At 40.7% G+C, this 15770-nt stretch overlaps 1 protein-coding gene across 6 annotated transcripts in view; it reads left to right on the forward strand.

Annotated features, from left to right (window-relative positions):
* APAF1 (apoptotic peptidase activating factor 1) overlaps positions 1-15770 on the forward strand; it is a 129863-nt gene that overhangs the window by 105685 nt on the left and 8408 nt on the right. For all 6 annotated transcript variants that reach the window (XR_016216979.1, XM_070052732.2, XM_070052733.2 and 3 more), the window contains 5 exons: positions 1407-1523; positions 4596-4721; positions 12556-12675; positions 13322-13447; positions 15531-15656. Coding sequence is in view for 5 of the 6 variants with exons in the window: in XM_070052732.2 (XP_069908833.2) it covers positions 1407-1523; positions 4596-4721; positions 12556-12675; positions 13322-13447; positions 15531-15656 (615 nt within the window). In the remaining variant the exon portion in view is untranslated. The remainder of the gene's footprint in view (positions 1-1406; positions 1524-4595; positions 4722-12555; positions 12676-13321; positions 13448-15530; positions 15657-15770) is intronic.

Raw genomic sequence — 15770 nt, forward strand, 5'->3', positions numbered from 1 at the left:
GCTCTAAGCCATCTTTTTTATTTTTCTTAAGATTTATTTTATTTATTTGACAGAGATAGATCTTCCATCTGCTGGTTCAATCCCCAAATAGTAACAACAGCTGACACGGGCCAGACAGAAGCTAGGAGCCTGGAGCTCCATGTGGGTCTCCTACAAGAGCCATCTTCCACTGCTTTCCCAAGCACATAAGCAGAGTAGTTGGGATGTCAAACGTTGCTCTGATATGGATGCCAGTGTCCCAGGCCTCCAGGTGATGGCTTAACTTGCTGCAACTCAGCAGCAGCCCTTATTATTTTTTAAGGTCTTAAAAGAGTTCTTGAAATTGATTCTTGAGAGAAGGAACATCCTCAGCTTTGGGTTGTGACACCAGGGGGTATCTGATAATTGATTTCAGATTGAAAAATATTTTCCAGGTCATGTATTTTGGTTGAGTGATAGACGTGCCTATTTGTAGGATTAAAACAAATTCTCAATGGCACAGATTATGAAATTGAGTAATCTTGGTTTAAGGATTACAGATCTAGCCACACACACTGTACTTTTGAGGGTAGGTATTTGGCCTAGCGGTTGAGATAGCGGTTACGACCCCTGTGTTCCTCATCAATATGTCTGCATTCAGTGGTGTATCTGGCTTCTGATTGCAGCTTCCTGTTTATGTGGACCCCAGTTGGCAGCCATGGTGGCTCAGATAATTGGGAGCCTGTCTCCTATGTGGGAGACCTGGATTGAATTACCAGCTTCTGGTTTTGGCCTTGGCATTAGCCCAATCCTGGGTTAGTGTGGGCATTTAGAGTGTGAACCAGAGGATGAGAGCTATTTCTGTCTTTTTGTCACTCAAATAAATAAATAAAATTTTAAAAATGATGCTTTTGGTTTCTTTTCCAGTACCCCCTCCCAACAGAAAATAATTTTAATGTATGCTGTTTTGTTAGTAATTTGGAGGTTAGACACCACATTTTTATTTGCATTTATCTTTTTATGTAATGTCTGCCGCATTCCTGTTTTACCAACCCTCTTGAAAGATTCCAGAAGAGTATATTTTAACAAATGATAGCCCTATTGAAAATGGGCTTTGTGATGAAGTGGAAAACAGGGTGTGGAGCTAGCTGTGGGATTATGAATCAGGCAGATGTGTCTCAGGTGGTGGGCACAGCAGCTGCTTTTTAGACCTTTTACAGCTTGTTTTATTTTATGAAAATGCATTTGAATCACAAAAGTGAAATGAAATGAAAGCATGAAGTGCTAAATGCAGCTGCCGAGACTAGGCTAGGGCTTTTGTTGCTCCCCTGGGAGCTATGTTGGTGATTTTCTGTGGTTTATTTTACTTTTCCCATTGAAGCCTTTGTTTTGAAGAACAAAAACTGCTCTTACAGTGTAATAACTGATTGTGCCTTATTTTTCATTAGCTCATTAATGGAAAAACAGGTCAGATTGATTACCTGACTGAAGCTCAAGTTAGCTGCTGTTGCTTAAGTCCGCATCTTCAGTACATTGCATTTGGAGATGAAGATGGAACCATTGAGGTATTCAAAACTAGTCTCCGGTCTTACTGTGCAGTACAGTTATTTATTTAAAATTAATTACAAATGGCTGGCATTGTGTACTTATATACTAAACAAATCTTTCTATCCATCTGGTATTTTTCAGATTGCCTTTACTGCTGTTTATCATGCTTTTTGTCTTTGTGGCTTCTTTTTTGTTTGTTTTTTATTCTCTACCTAGTTGTTATCCTATTCTCGATGTATATCAAACAGTGTCTGTCAGTGATCAATGCAAAGAGCATTTTGCAAGTTGTTTCCATTTTAGTACTGACAGGGCTCACTGAGAATATCAGTGCTTGTCCACCAGTCCTTGCTGTTCTACTTTTGGTGTTAGAAGTACACCTACTCGGGGCTGGCCCTGTGGTGTAGTAAGCTGAGCCTCTACCCGCAGCGCCAGCATCCCATATGGGATCCAGTTTGTGTGTCCCAGCTGCTCCTCTTCCAATCCAACTCTCTGCTGTCACCTGGGAAAACAATAGAAAATGACCCAAGTGCTTGGGCCCCTGCAGCCATGTGGGAGACCTGGAAGAAATTCCTGGCTCCTAGCTTTGGATCAGCTTAGCTCCGGTCATTGCAGCCATTTGGGGAGTAAACCAGCGGATGGAAGACCTTTATAAAAAAATAAAAAGAGTATTAAAAAAAAGTACACCTGTTAACCACCTCAATTCCTTAACTTATCTAACAAGACTAAATAAGTAAAAGTGGAATCAGGTGTAAGACATAAAAAGGAAGTATAATAAAAGCCATCCTGGATAAAAGTGCTATTTTTATCACAAATAAAATTCATCATTAAAACAGATTTTTCTCTATATGATAGTCTTTCAAAGAACATAGTTCCTACTTTCACTTTTTCTCACATAGGCTTTTGGGAATTATTTCTTTATTAATTTTGGCACTAGCTATATTTATTTTACTTTGGATTCATTTTCTTTTTTTTTTTTTAAGATTTATTTTATTTATTTGAAAGAGGTACAGAGAGAGGCAGAGACAGAGAGAGAGGTCTTCCATCCACTGGTTCATCCCCAGATGGCTACAATGGCTGGAGCCACGCTGATCCGAAGCCAGGAGCCAGGAGCTTCTTCAGGGTCTCCCCACATGGGTGCAGGAGCCCAAAGACTTGGGCCATCTTCCACTGTTTTCCCAGGCCATAGCAGAGAGCTGGATCAGAAGAGGAGCAGCCGGGGCTAGAACCGGTGCCCATATGGGGTGTCAGCGCTTCAGGCCAGGGCTTTAACCTGCTATGCCCCCGGATTCATTTTCATAATGAGTTACGAAAATATTCTGTAGTCCATATTGCCTCACAGAGAGGAGGCTGTGTACTTATACACAGAGTAGAGACAAACATTTTGAAAAGTGATCTTAATATATTTGCTGTGGCCATTGTAGCATGGATTCAGAGTAAAGGTTTTGTTTTTCTTCATTATTTTTATTTAAAATATCATTTATTTTAGAGGCAGAGAGAGAGAGAGACAGTGACAGAGTTGCTATCCCCTGGATCACTGCTCAAATGCCCATAAGGGCTGGGGCTGGGCCAGGTTGAAGCTTGGGGCTGGGAACTCCATTCACGTTTCCCATGTGAGTGGCGGGGACCTAGTCATTTGAAACTGCACCTGCTGCCTCTCAGGGTATGTTTTAGCAGTAAGTTTAAACAGGGAACTCGAACCCAAGCACTGTGATACAGGATGCAGACATCCTAACAGGTGACTTAATTGCTAGGTCAAATGACTGCTCCCATTTTTTTGTTCATTATTGTGAAAAATTTGTTAAGATGGGCAGAGAAAAGTGTATTATGGGTGTTTGTTAAGCAAAGGATTATTGTACAACTGAACCTTAGTGTTTTCCTTTCAGTTTCTTTTCTTAAGCTGTTGTATATTATTTATTCTTAAAGGGCCTTGTTGCCAAGTTAGTACCATATTCTTTTTGTTTTACCATAAATATCTTTAAAAAAAAAGCTTAGTTTTTAGAAACAACTCACAAAACACACCTGTGCTCCATCCACATCCTTAACTTTTCAAATAATATAAATAAAATATAATGAACCATGTGAAATCACTAAGAATTGACTGCTTTCAGCTTATAAAATGGAAATTTCTTATGATTCAGCCAAGTATAATAAGAAAATAATAATGGCACCTGTTATTAGGTGTTTATTGAACATGATCCTTACACTGAATTTTAACATCCTGGATGTTAGGTATTTATTATTCCTGTTTGACACTGTCTGGACTCTTTAACTTCCACAACTTTCATAAAATCAGTAAGTGGCAGAGCTAGGCTTCAAGTCTTACAGTCTCCTCATAGGAATTGTGAGGCTGTCCACTCTGCACATCTAGGAAAGCCTCATTCATAAGATTCCTCTTTTCTGAGGAGACTTTCAGAAGTGGTCTAGGTTTGAATTTCTGAACCCCATTTTAGCATAATCTGTATTTCCTTGAGTATATTATAATTTGGGGAAAGCAACCACATTTACTATTTTTTTTAGAGAGGGTGCACTATGATAGTCTTTTTGATGTAAGTCATTATTTTTTGAGTTTCTGTCACTACTTTCTTAGTCTCTACACTTGGCAAACGTGTACTAGTTTTTAGCCCTTGTCAGACTTCTCATTGAACTGCCCTGGCCTTCTCATGTCTTTTCCTCTACCTGCCTGCCTTGTCATCCTTTGTCTTTCCTTGTCTCAATTGCTTCACGAAGAGCTTGGCTTGTCTCAGCCAAGATCTTTTCCTTTTTCCTTTCTCATCCATTTTAAATGTCATTTTCTTTTTGGAAGCTGAGCCCAGACTGCCACTTACTTGAGGAATTGGGTAGTTGAGTACTCAGAAGGACTACTGGTTCCTACTGCCTCTAGTCATTCTAGTGAGTGCTTTATGTTAGTGTGTATGTGTACGTGTGTGTGTGTGCGTGTGTTATTCATTAGTGTGCTTTTAGTTAAGCTGAAAGCACCATGCATTGGAAACTGTAAAGCCTTCTGTGCTCTAATTTTAGTTTAATATCTCTGGGGTATAATTGCTTAATTTCTTTGTATTAATTTTCGGTGGTTTTCTTACTTTGTGAAGATTTTAGAACTTCTAAACAGCAGAATCTTCCAGTCCAGGATTGGGCACAAGAAAACTGTACGGCATATTCAGTTCACAGCTGATGGGAAGACTCTGATTTCAAGTTCTGATGATTCTGCAATTCAGGTGAGAGGGAAGATAGCCTCCTGATATACGTCATGCTGACCATAGCAGAGAAACACTCTGATTGTACCTTAAATCTGGTGTGCATTTTAAATATATTACCTTGGGCATACATTCAGATTATGCATATGGGCTTAGATGAAATTTGTTTGTGTTTTGTGTTTTTCTGTGGGTGAGGCAGGTACTCTGACTTAAAACCCTCTATAGGAAAGCTGTTTATTTTGAAAATCAAGGCATTCATTTGAATGCCTGAGTATTTAGATTTGTGTTAACAGGTGATCTTTTGGTCACATTTATATAATTTCTCTCTATTTTTCTTTATAACAGAAAATCTGCTTGAGTAATTTTATTTTATTTTTATTTATTTATTTTTTTAAAGATTTATTTTATTTCTTTGAAAGAGTTACAAAGATAGGTGGCGACAGAGAGAGAGGTCGTCCATCCATTTGTTCACTCCCCAGATGGCCACAATGGCTGAAGCCAGGAGACAGCAGCTTCTTCCTGGTCTCCCACACAGATGCAGGGGCCCAAGGACCTGGGCCATCTTCCACTGCTTTCCCAGGCCATAGCAGAGAGCTGGATTGGAAGAGGAGCAGCCGGGACTACAACTCACACCCATATGGGATGCCGGCACTTCAGGCTAGGGCGTTAATCCACTGTGCCACAGCGCCGCCCTATTTTTTCTTTTTAAGAATAAAATGTTTATCATAGGAATGAAATGTTTATCATAGTATGAAAAAGAGAATAGTTTGCCATAATTAAGGTTTATGGATATGGAATCTAAGGCTTTATCATATATTCTTTAAAAATTATTTACTGCTTTTTTTTTAAGATTTATTTTATTTATTTGAGAGTTACAGAGAGAGGTAGAGACAGAGAGAGAAATCTTCCATCTGCTGGTTCACTCCCTGGATGGCTGCATGGCTGGGCTGAAGCCAGGAGTCGGGAGCTTCTTCCGGGTCTCCTGTGTGGATGGCAGGGGCCCAAGCATTTAGGCCATCTACTGCTTTTCCCAGGCCATCAGTAGGGAGCTGGATTGAGAGTGGAGCAGTGGGGACATGAACTAGCTCTTATATGGCAGGTGGCAACTTTACCCACCATGCCACAGTGCCACAATGCCAGCCCTTGGCCTTTTATTTTAAGGGCCTCCTTAGCTGTGTAGTGATCATTGACTTCAGACCTGGTTATCAAAAGATTGATTGAAAACCCTGTGTGTTGGGGGCCGGTGCCGTGGCTCACTTGGCTAATCCTCCGCCTGTGGCGCCGGCATCCCATATGGGCACCGGGTTCTAGCTCCTCTTCCAGTCCAGCTCTCTGCTGTGGCCCTGGAGGGCAGTGGAGGATGGCCCAAGTGCTTGGGCCCCTGCGCCCGTGAGGGAGACCAGGAAGAAGCACCTGACTCCGGCTTCAGATCGGCGTAGCTCTGCCTGTAGCGGCCATTTGGGGGGTGAACCAATGGAAAGAAGACCTTTCTCTCTGTCTCTCTCTCAGTGTCTAACTCTGTCAGATTAAAAACAAATAAACAAACAAAAAAATCCTGTATATTGATGGAGACCTTCTCTGAGAGGTGATCTGGGTAAAGAGCCATTCTGTGTAACTTTGGGTCAATTTGTTTGAGATAAGAATACCTCTATGAGTTACCTAGAGAAGAATCTTGTCTCCTGTCTGGAGGATAAATCTGTCTGACAGATTCTCAGAGTTCAGAGAGGGAAGAGAACTGGGAGTAGAGGTTGGATCTCAACATTTAAGATGTAAATCTTCACTTGATCTCCTGTTCCCAAAACTGTAATTTTACTGTAAATTGTTTTGGTGCTCTTTAATCCAGAAATTCTGCTGTTGGCTTTCCCTGTTTGTAGGAGCATTGTTCTGTACTTTATTCCTTTTTCATTTTCTCATAGTTAACTTAGGGATTTTGCAATGATTTTATGATTCTTTTCTTTCTGTGTTTTTTTTTTTTTTTTAAATAACATGCAATCAGTTTTCCTGAGCTCTTTGCAGGAGTGAGGATGTCCGTCATTTCTAGCTTCACAGCTCCATAGCTCCTTCTCTTACTGTTTTTATAAAGCATTAGAAACACCATCTTGTTTGGTGAGGTATCTGCACCATCATTTATTGGATCTTCTCTTTCCTTTGTTGCCATCGTTGCTGGTTTACATTTAGATGCTATTCTCACTGATTTCTTCTCATTGTACAATGAATTCTCTTAGTTAATTCTGATAATTTACAGAGCCCTCTGGATTGTGCAACAGTCTTCTGGCACTCAATTTCTGCTGTTCTTTTCTAGTTGGTCCACTGCACTGTCCAGTGAATGCCAGTGGGCTGTTTGGGGATTCTCTGCTTCTTACCAAACACTTGCTGTTAACCAGTTTTCTGTTCCCATCCACTTGTATCGGGGATTTATGGGAATACTTTGTCCCTTAACATGATCTTGTTGGACATGTTTGTGAACTTTTGGTTTAGCTATTCTAGTTGCTGTGTCTATTTTTAATGGAGAGCTCTAGGGAGATTGAAATGTACCTGTACTGCTGCTGTTTTCCTACAACCCCTAACACTTCTGTTCTTAGGTCCCCTTCAGTCTCACCTCTGGATGTTCCTAGTATGTCCAAGTCATGAATGTTTTGGGAACTTTTACTCTCAATTTTGTTGCTTTTGACTTTCTTTAACACTTTTAGATTCTGATTTCTTGGTTCTGTGAGTCAGTTACCATTCTCCTGCTTCCTAGCTCCCAACATTTTGCTGTTATCTCTTCTCCCATTTTTTTTTTTTTTTTTTTTTTTGACAGGCAGAGTGGACAGTGAGAGAGAGAGACAGAGAGAAAGGTCTTCCTTTTTGCCATTGGTTCATCCTCCAATGGCCGCTGTGGCCGACGCACCGCGCTGATCCGATGGCAGGAGCCAGGTACTTATCCTGGTCTCCCATGGGGTGCAGGGCCCAAGCACTTGGGCCATCCTCCACTGCACTCCCTGGCCACAGCAGAGAGCTGGCCTGGAAGAGGGGCAACTGGGACAGAATCCGGCGCCCCGACCGGGACTAGAACCCGGTGTGCCGGCACCGCAAGGCAGAGGATTAGCCTAGTGAGCCGCGGTGCCGGCCTCTCCCATGTTTTTTTAAAAACTTTATTTAATAAATATAAATTTCAAAATTACAACTTTTGGATTATAGCAGTTTTCCCCCCCATAACCCTCTCCCATTCTCTTGACTTGACATTTTAGTAGTTTCAGAAAAGAAGATAAATGTGTATCTTCAACAGATGTTAGGATATTCTTTTATTTAGTGTAAATCTTTCTTCTAGTGACAATAATTAATTGTGCTATTACATACTGTTTTAGAAAAAAAATATCTCTTTATGTTATCTCTTTGTGGGTCCTGTGAAAGGTATATGTTTGGAATAAAATTTGGCAGGGCCAGTGTTGTAGCCTAGTGGATAAAGCTGCTGCCTACAGTGCTGGCATCCCATATGGGCGTCGGTTCAAGTCTTGGCGCCTTCACTTCTGATCCAGCTCTCTGTTATGGCCTGGGAAGGCAGATGAAGATGGCCCAAGTCTTTGGGCCCCTGCACCCACATGGGAGACCCGGAAGAAGCTCCTGTCCCCTAGCTTTGGATATCAGCACAGCTCTGGCTGTTGCGGCTAATTGGGGAGTGAACTGCGGATGGAAGACACTCTCTCTCTGCCTCTCATTCTCTCTCTGTGTAACTCTGTCTCTCAAAATAAATAAATAAATCTTAAAAAAAAATTTTCCTTCAGTGCAGAACTTATTAATTATGGGCTTCCATAATAGTACTTCATTAAACTCAGTGTAATAGCCACATTTCTTCCTATCCAGATGTCTTTGAAATGGGTGAGACTAATCTGTATCTGATGAAATTCTGTTGAGATGTTGTATACCATATAATCTTTCTTTCTTTTTTTTTTTTTTTTAAGATTTATTTTATTTATTTGAAAGAGTTACAGAGAGATGTAGAGACAGAGAGAGAGGTCTTCCATCCTCTGGTTCACTCCACAGATGGCTGCAATGACTGGAGCTGAGCCGATCTGAAGCCAGGAGCCAGGAGCTTCCTCCGGGTCTCCCAAGTGGGTGCAGGGGCCCAAGGACCTGGGTCATCTTTTTCTGCTTTCCCAGGCCACAGCAGAGAGCTGGATCAGAAGAGGAGCAGCCAGGACTAGAACCCACTGCGCCACAGTGCTGGCCCCCATATAGCCTTTCTGTCAAAACTTAAATTCATAAGATTTTATGACCTGCTTGAAGATTTCAAATATTCTCAGATGGAGGGAGAAATAATTTCTAGAAATAATTTTTGAATAAAAATCCATTTTTAAAGTATAAATTAAGTTGTTTTTCATTCTATTTTCTGTGTTCTGCTCAATATTTTTTACATTTACAATGTTTTAATGAGTACACATTGATATAATGCAACTCTTGAATGATATATCCAATAAGTAACTGGTTGGATTTTGTTTCAGTTTTTTAATTTTTTTAAAAAAAGATTTATTTATTTGAAAGAGTTACAGAGAGAGGAGAAGAGACAGAGAGACAGATCTTCCATCTGGTTCACTCCCCAAGTGGCTACACCAGCCAGAGCTGAGCCTGGCTAAAGCCAGGAGCTTCACCTGAGTCTACCATGTAGGTGGCAGGGTGTCAAACATCTGAGCCATCCTCTGCTGCTTTTCCCACGCCATTAGCAGGGAGCTGGAGCTGAAGTGGAGCAGCTGAGACACGAACTTGTGACTGTATGGGATGTCAGCATCACATTCAGTGGCTTTACTCTCCATGCTGACCCTTTTAATGTTTTTAATAAATGACTGAATGGAAATTTGTTTTAATCATTTTGTATCCTCAGTGCCTTGTATGTTCAGTAAATCTTTGTTGAACTGAAGGTATTGTCAAAGTTAAAGCACTTTGAGTTATGAAAATTGAGGTCTCCCTTTGTAGTTTTTGGTCCTTTACCTTTAAGTAAATAAAGCGCAAGTATTAGTCATGTTCACCTGAGCCAATATATAAGGCTTTATTGATTCTTACAGGCCTAAGAAATTTCTTTAAAAAATTTAAATCCTCTTTATATAACTGAAAAATGTGTACAGAATATATATATCATTGCAACAATGTATATTGCAAAACAAAGGTAAATGTATTCCCAAACTCAGCTTCGTATTTGTTGAATGCAGTTGAAAGTTTAGCTGTTATCTGAAAGTGATTCAATTAACACAGTATATTTGAGGCCAACAACAAAAGTATCACTCTCGTTGCCTTGTTGGAAAGCTTCTGTAACAAAAGCTGTGAAGGTCGTTCTTTTTTTTTTTTTTTTTTTTTTTTTTTAACTTTTATTTAATGAATATACGTTTCCAAAGTACGAATAATGGATTACTATGGCTTCCCCCCCATACCGTCCCTCCCACCCACAACCCTCCCCTTTCCCACTCCCTCTCCCCTTCCATTCACATCAAGATTCATTTTCGATTATCTTAATATACAGAAGATCAGCTTAGTATACCTTAAGTAAGGATTTCAACAGTTTGCTCCCACACAGAAACATAAAGTGAAAAATAATAGATGATTTTTTTTAATGATGATGAAATCAGATCAGACCTATTGTCATGTTTAATCCCAGTGAGAGTCAAGTTGGGAGTTGATAGTTTCTTTTCTTTTCTTTTCTTTTCTTTTCTTTTTTTTTTTTTTTTTTTTACAGAGGATCAGTTTAGTATGCATTAAGTAAAGATTTCAACAGTTTGCACCCCCATAGAAACACAAAGTGAAATATATTATTTGAGTACTCGTTATAGCATTAAATCTCAATGCACAGCACATTAAGGACAGAGATCCTACATGAGGAGTAAGTGCACAGTGACTCCTGTTGTTGACTTTACCAATTGACACTCCTGTCTATGGCATCAGTAATCTCCCTATGCTCCAGTCATGAGTTTCCAAGGCTATGGAAGCCCTCTGAGTTCTGTAACAAAAGCTGTGAAGGTCGTTCTTAATATCCTTTACTGATTGTCAAATTCTTTGTTACATTTGTTCACAAAAGCTGGCTTCTTGGTATGTAGGACAGCAGTAAGAATGAACACTGAATTGAACACAGCTAGGGTTGGCAATGTCTGTCAACCAGGAAGGGTTGTCAAGAGTAGCCACTGATGCTCTAGCCCAGTAAATCCTGGAAGATGGGAAAAGGGAGCTAGAAAGTTCCTGGTGGAAGTGGTCTAGGGTGTGTTATGCTTAATCACACAGATTTTCTGGTATGATTTGGGAAGCCAGAAAAGCCTCTTTCCCTTCCTTCCCTCAGCATTTATCATTGGGTTTTTAAAATACTCAAAATTCTAATACATTCTCTTTAGAATTACTCACTTCCAATTTTCTAAAATCTCCTTGCTTGCATATAAGCTAGTGTGCTTCTGATGTCCTGCCTCTGTGAGTGAGCACTCAGAAGATAAGGAGAGATCTGAGAGCTTTGCCATGTTGGAGAGAGTGACTGCTAAATGCACTGGATAAAGAGTAAAGAAAGGGTAATAAAAGGTGTCATTCTTGTACAATTTTGTAGGAGCCTAGTAGGAAAAGGCTTAAAGACGTTTCTACTGTTTAATCTTCACCAATCAGAAACTAGACCCAGAATATCACTGATTGGCATACCTTTGCTAGGGGCTCACTTTTCTATGTCTTTATTTTTTTGGAGACTGCCTTTGGGCCCTTTGGGGTGTTTCTCTAAATACCTTCCGAGCCTTTTTGCTCTACTGTTACTTCTGCATATCCTGTGCTTCAGTTAGGTTGAACCCTGAGCTAGGTGCCTATTGTCTTTTCACATTTTCCCATCTTGTACTTTGACACCAGCATTGATTACCTTTGTTTGAGTTGCCCTTCTCGGTTTATGAATCATACTTCCAACCCATTCCTCAGGTACTCTAAATGCGCCGTCTCCACCAAATCTTCCCTGAGGAATTGCTTTTTTGATTTCCCCAAAATTTTATCTCTGTTATTAATATCTTCTAATTATAGATTTTTTAATGGTAGGACATTTTCTTTGCTAGATTCTTAGGGTTTCTAATGCTAGATTTTTGTTTGATCCATATTTGTCTTACATATTGGTGCTAAATATTTGGTAAATAAGTTAATTTGAAGTCAAGAATTAGTAAGACTAATTATAAACGCTTTAATGTAGTAATTAAGAGAAATTCTTTAAATAGACTTGGCATAGAAGTGATTTCTGTTCACTCATGTGTCTCAGATATGCTTGTGTGCTATTTTGTGCCAGTTACTCATTATTTCAATCTCCTGCCTCTACTGGTGTCCTAAAGCTCCATATGAGAATGAATGCTCTCTCTCTCCTGTCATTTTGAGGACTGCTTTAAGTGGGTAGCTAAGATCTGTGATCTCTGAAGTGTAGAAATGACCTGATTTTAAACTGCTTTGGTCAGCTGACCTTCCCAGGCGATAGGGCTGGCTTTGTTGGAGCCAGAATCTGCAGACTTATCCAGCTTGAAGGTTCAGAAATCTGTGATTTGGGATTTGGATAATTTTCTCTGGAAAATTTAATCAAATGGTGACCTCATGGGCATATTGTTGCTTTCCCGATCTTCTGGTAATTAACTGTTCTCTAAGCAATTGAAAAAACAAATTTTATTTAGAAAGAAAAATATTTTACTTTGCCCTTTTAGTCAAGTTAATTATCCCCAGCTTTTCTGTTTATAAGTTGTGGACACCATAAACTTCCTTGTCATGCATCGTTGTTTTTTCTGAAATGCCATGTGGATAAAAGACCTCAGATGAGACAGTCCATACTTTCCCAGCCTCCCATTGGAATGTTACTTGGGGAGGATTATAACAGATTTATTTCTTTGACATTCAGGTATGGAATTGGCAGACAGATGAATATGTCTTCCTTCAAGCCCATCAGGAAACTGTGACGGATTTTAGGCTCTTGAAAAATTCAAGACTACTTTCTTGGTCATTTGATGGAACAGTTAAGGTAATTTGAAGCTCAGATTTGTTTTGTTAAAAAGTATTCTGATATTGTAATAATTATATTGTGGCAACCAAAAGCACATGGATGTTAGTGATTACCTGGATTTAAATCTTTTAATTTTTCATGCCTGTTTTCTGTTTACTGTGGTCTCCTATGACTGTTCTGTGTTTATGAGCATTTATACAAAAGGATACTTAAAGAGATCAAAACAGCCAGTGTGCTAAAGCCCTTGTTTTACAGATTTGTTTTATAACTGATTATGCTCTTTTATATGAACTATACTTAAAAATGTCAACTTTTTTATTTCAGAATTTTAGAAAAAATTTACCTAAGTTACATGAATTTCATATATAAAGATTTAGGAACATAGTAATACTTCCCATCCTTACCCTCCCTCCTGCCTACGCTCCAACCCTTTTTCCTCTTCCCTCTTCCATTCTTACTCTTAATTTTTACAAAGATCTATTTTCAGTTTACTTAATGATCATATAGTTAACCCTGTACTAAGTAAGAGTCCAATAAATAGTATGAAGAAACAAAACACTGTTCTTCAATGGAAGAGACAAGGGCTGTAAACAAGCATTGAATCTCAAAATGTGCATTTCACTAGAATACATTAAAAAATGTCAACTTCTAAATTTTTTTTAAGGTATGGAATATTATTACTGGAAGAATAGAAAAAGACTTTGTCTGTCACCAGGCCACTGTACTTTCTTGTGATATTTCTCCTGATGCAACCAAGTTTTCATCTACCTCAGCTGATAAGACTGCAAAGGTAGGTCAGTCAATTGAAATGTCTGAAACTTAGTGTTGTTTATGTTATGAATTCAAATAATGTACCAAACAGAATAGTAACAGTTTCTGCATGTCTGTATATTTTGTGAGCATTTGGTGGATGCTCATTGGCATTTATTTGGGGTCAAATCGATTAAATGAATGACATTGAGGATTTCTGATTTCTCTGTATGGATTAAATTTTTGCCTATGACTAATCAAATGGAGTCTCTACTGCATATTATAGATAATTAAAATCATTGGAAGAAATTTTGTAATTAATTAAACATCCACAGGGAATTTCTATACAGTTGTATGTTGGTGCTTATAAATATCACATTCTAGTGACTGTGCTGGTTAGTTAACGTTGAGTACTCCATTCTCTTCTTTTTTATCCACCTTTGTTTTTTTGTTTTTGTTTTTATTTATTTATTTTTTATTTTTTTTGACAGGCAGAGTGGACAGTGAGAGAGACAGAGAGAAAGGTCTTCCTTTGCCGTTGGTTCACCCTCCAATGGCCACTGCGGCTGGCGCGCTATGGCCTGCGCACCGCGCCGATCCGATGGCAGGAGCCAGGTACTTTTCCTGGTCTCCCATGGGGTGCAGGGCCCAAGCACTTGGGCCATCCTCCACTGCACTCCCTGGCCACAGCAGAGAGCTGGCCTGGAAGAGGGGCAACTGGGACAGAATCTGGCGCCCTGACCGGGACTAGAACCTGGTGTGCCGGCGCCGCAAGGCAGAGGATTAGCCTCCATGGGGTGCAGGGCCCAAGCACTTGGGCCATCCTCCACTGCACTCCCTGGCCACAGCAGAGAGCTGGCCTGGAAGAGGGGCAACTGGGACAGAATCCAGCGCCCCAACCGGGAATAGAACCCGGTATGCTGGCGCCGCAAGGCAGAGGATTAGCCTAGTGAGCCGCAGCGCCGGCCTATCCACCTTTGTTAATGGCATCACCATCTGTCAAGTTTTCCAAACTACAGACCTTGCAGTTGTCAGGGACATTATTCTGTCTTTCATGCTGTGTTCATTACTCCTCAGTGTCTCTTAAATGAGACTTCTTGTCTCCACCCGTAAGACCACACTCTCTTCCTTCTTCACTGGCGGACTGTCCTCCCATCCTTCCTTTGACCTGTGCCTCCTTGAATCAATCTTCTTTTTTTTTTTTCTTTTTAAAGATTTTATTTATTTATTTATTTGAAAGGCAGAGTTAGAAAGAGAGAGGGAGAAACAGAGAAAGAGGTCTTCTATTCACTGGTTCACTCCCCAAATGGCTGCAACAGCTGGGGCTGGGATAGGCTGAAGCCAGGAGGCAGTAGTTTCTTCCAGGTCTCCTGTGGGGAGCAACTGGGAGCAACTCGGACTAGACTAAGTTACTGGAATTAAGACTTATTCTATGCATCTGCTCTCCCACAATATGACACTGAGAAGGGAGAAACAGCTTCTACACAGCTGCCTCCAGTTCAACCAATAAACTGTAGGACCTGCTCCTGATTGGAGGAGAGCAGCGTACTCGGCGTGTGGGTAGCAGAGTTGGGATTGGCGGAAGAGGACTATAAAGGAGGAGAGAGACAACATGCACGAGGAACATCTAAGGGGAACATCTAAGGGGAACACCTGTGCATCCCCCAAGAGAGCCGGCCGGCGGTGTGCCGCTCCCCCGCGGAAGTGGGGAAAGTGGCAGGGGGAACTGCCTTTCCACGGAGGTGGAAGGGTTGGTAGCCAACCCGGAAAGAACCAGCAGCAAACCCGGGGAGGGCCAAGCAGACAAAAGAACAGCGCAGGGTCCTGTGTCGTTCCTCCACGAAGAGGGGGAGCGACAGTCTCCCACATGGGTGGCAGGACCCCAAACACTTGGGCCATCTTCCGCTGCTTTCTCAGGCATTAACTTAAGTAGTTAACGGGAAACTTAGAAAAATTAACAAGGTTACAAGTTGGAATTTGGATATCTCATCAAAGTGTATGAACAATCAGAGTTAGAACTTCCATGTGATTGATTCCATGGCTAAGTAGCACTGAAGGCAGGGTTTGCAGATGCTTATTTTGAGGGTGTTTTCCATTCCTAAACAATCATAATTGCTTTCCAGATTTGGACTTTTGAACTCCTTTCCCCTCTTCATGAGTTGAGGGGCCACAATGGCTGCGTCCGCTGTTCTGCCTTTTCTGTGGACAGTTCCCTGCTGGCGACAGGAGATGACAACGGAGAGATCAGGGTAGGTGGTTTGCTGACATGAGAGTACTGTGCTTTGGGAGCATGGACAAATGCTCTTCACCACACTGGGGACCTTTGTTCATGGGACAGGCAAGCCTGGGCTTCTGGTTACTTG

This window comes from Oryctolagus cuniculus, chromosome 11 (genome assembly GCF_051225735.1).
Source record: "Oryctolagus cuniculus isolate XC-2025 breed Fujian yellow rabbit chromosome 11, ASM5122573v1, whole genome shotgun sequence".
Classification (NCBI taxonomy): domain Eukaryota; kingdom Metazoa; phylum Chordata; class Mammalia; order Lagomorpha; family Leporidae; genus Oryctolagus; species Oryctolagus cuniculus.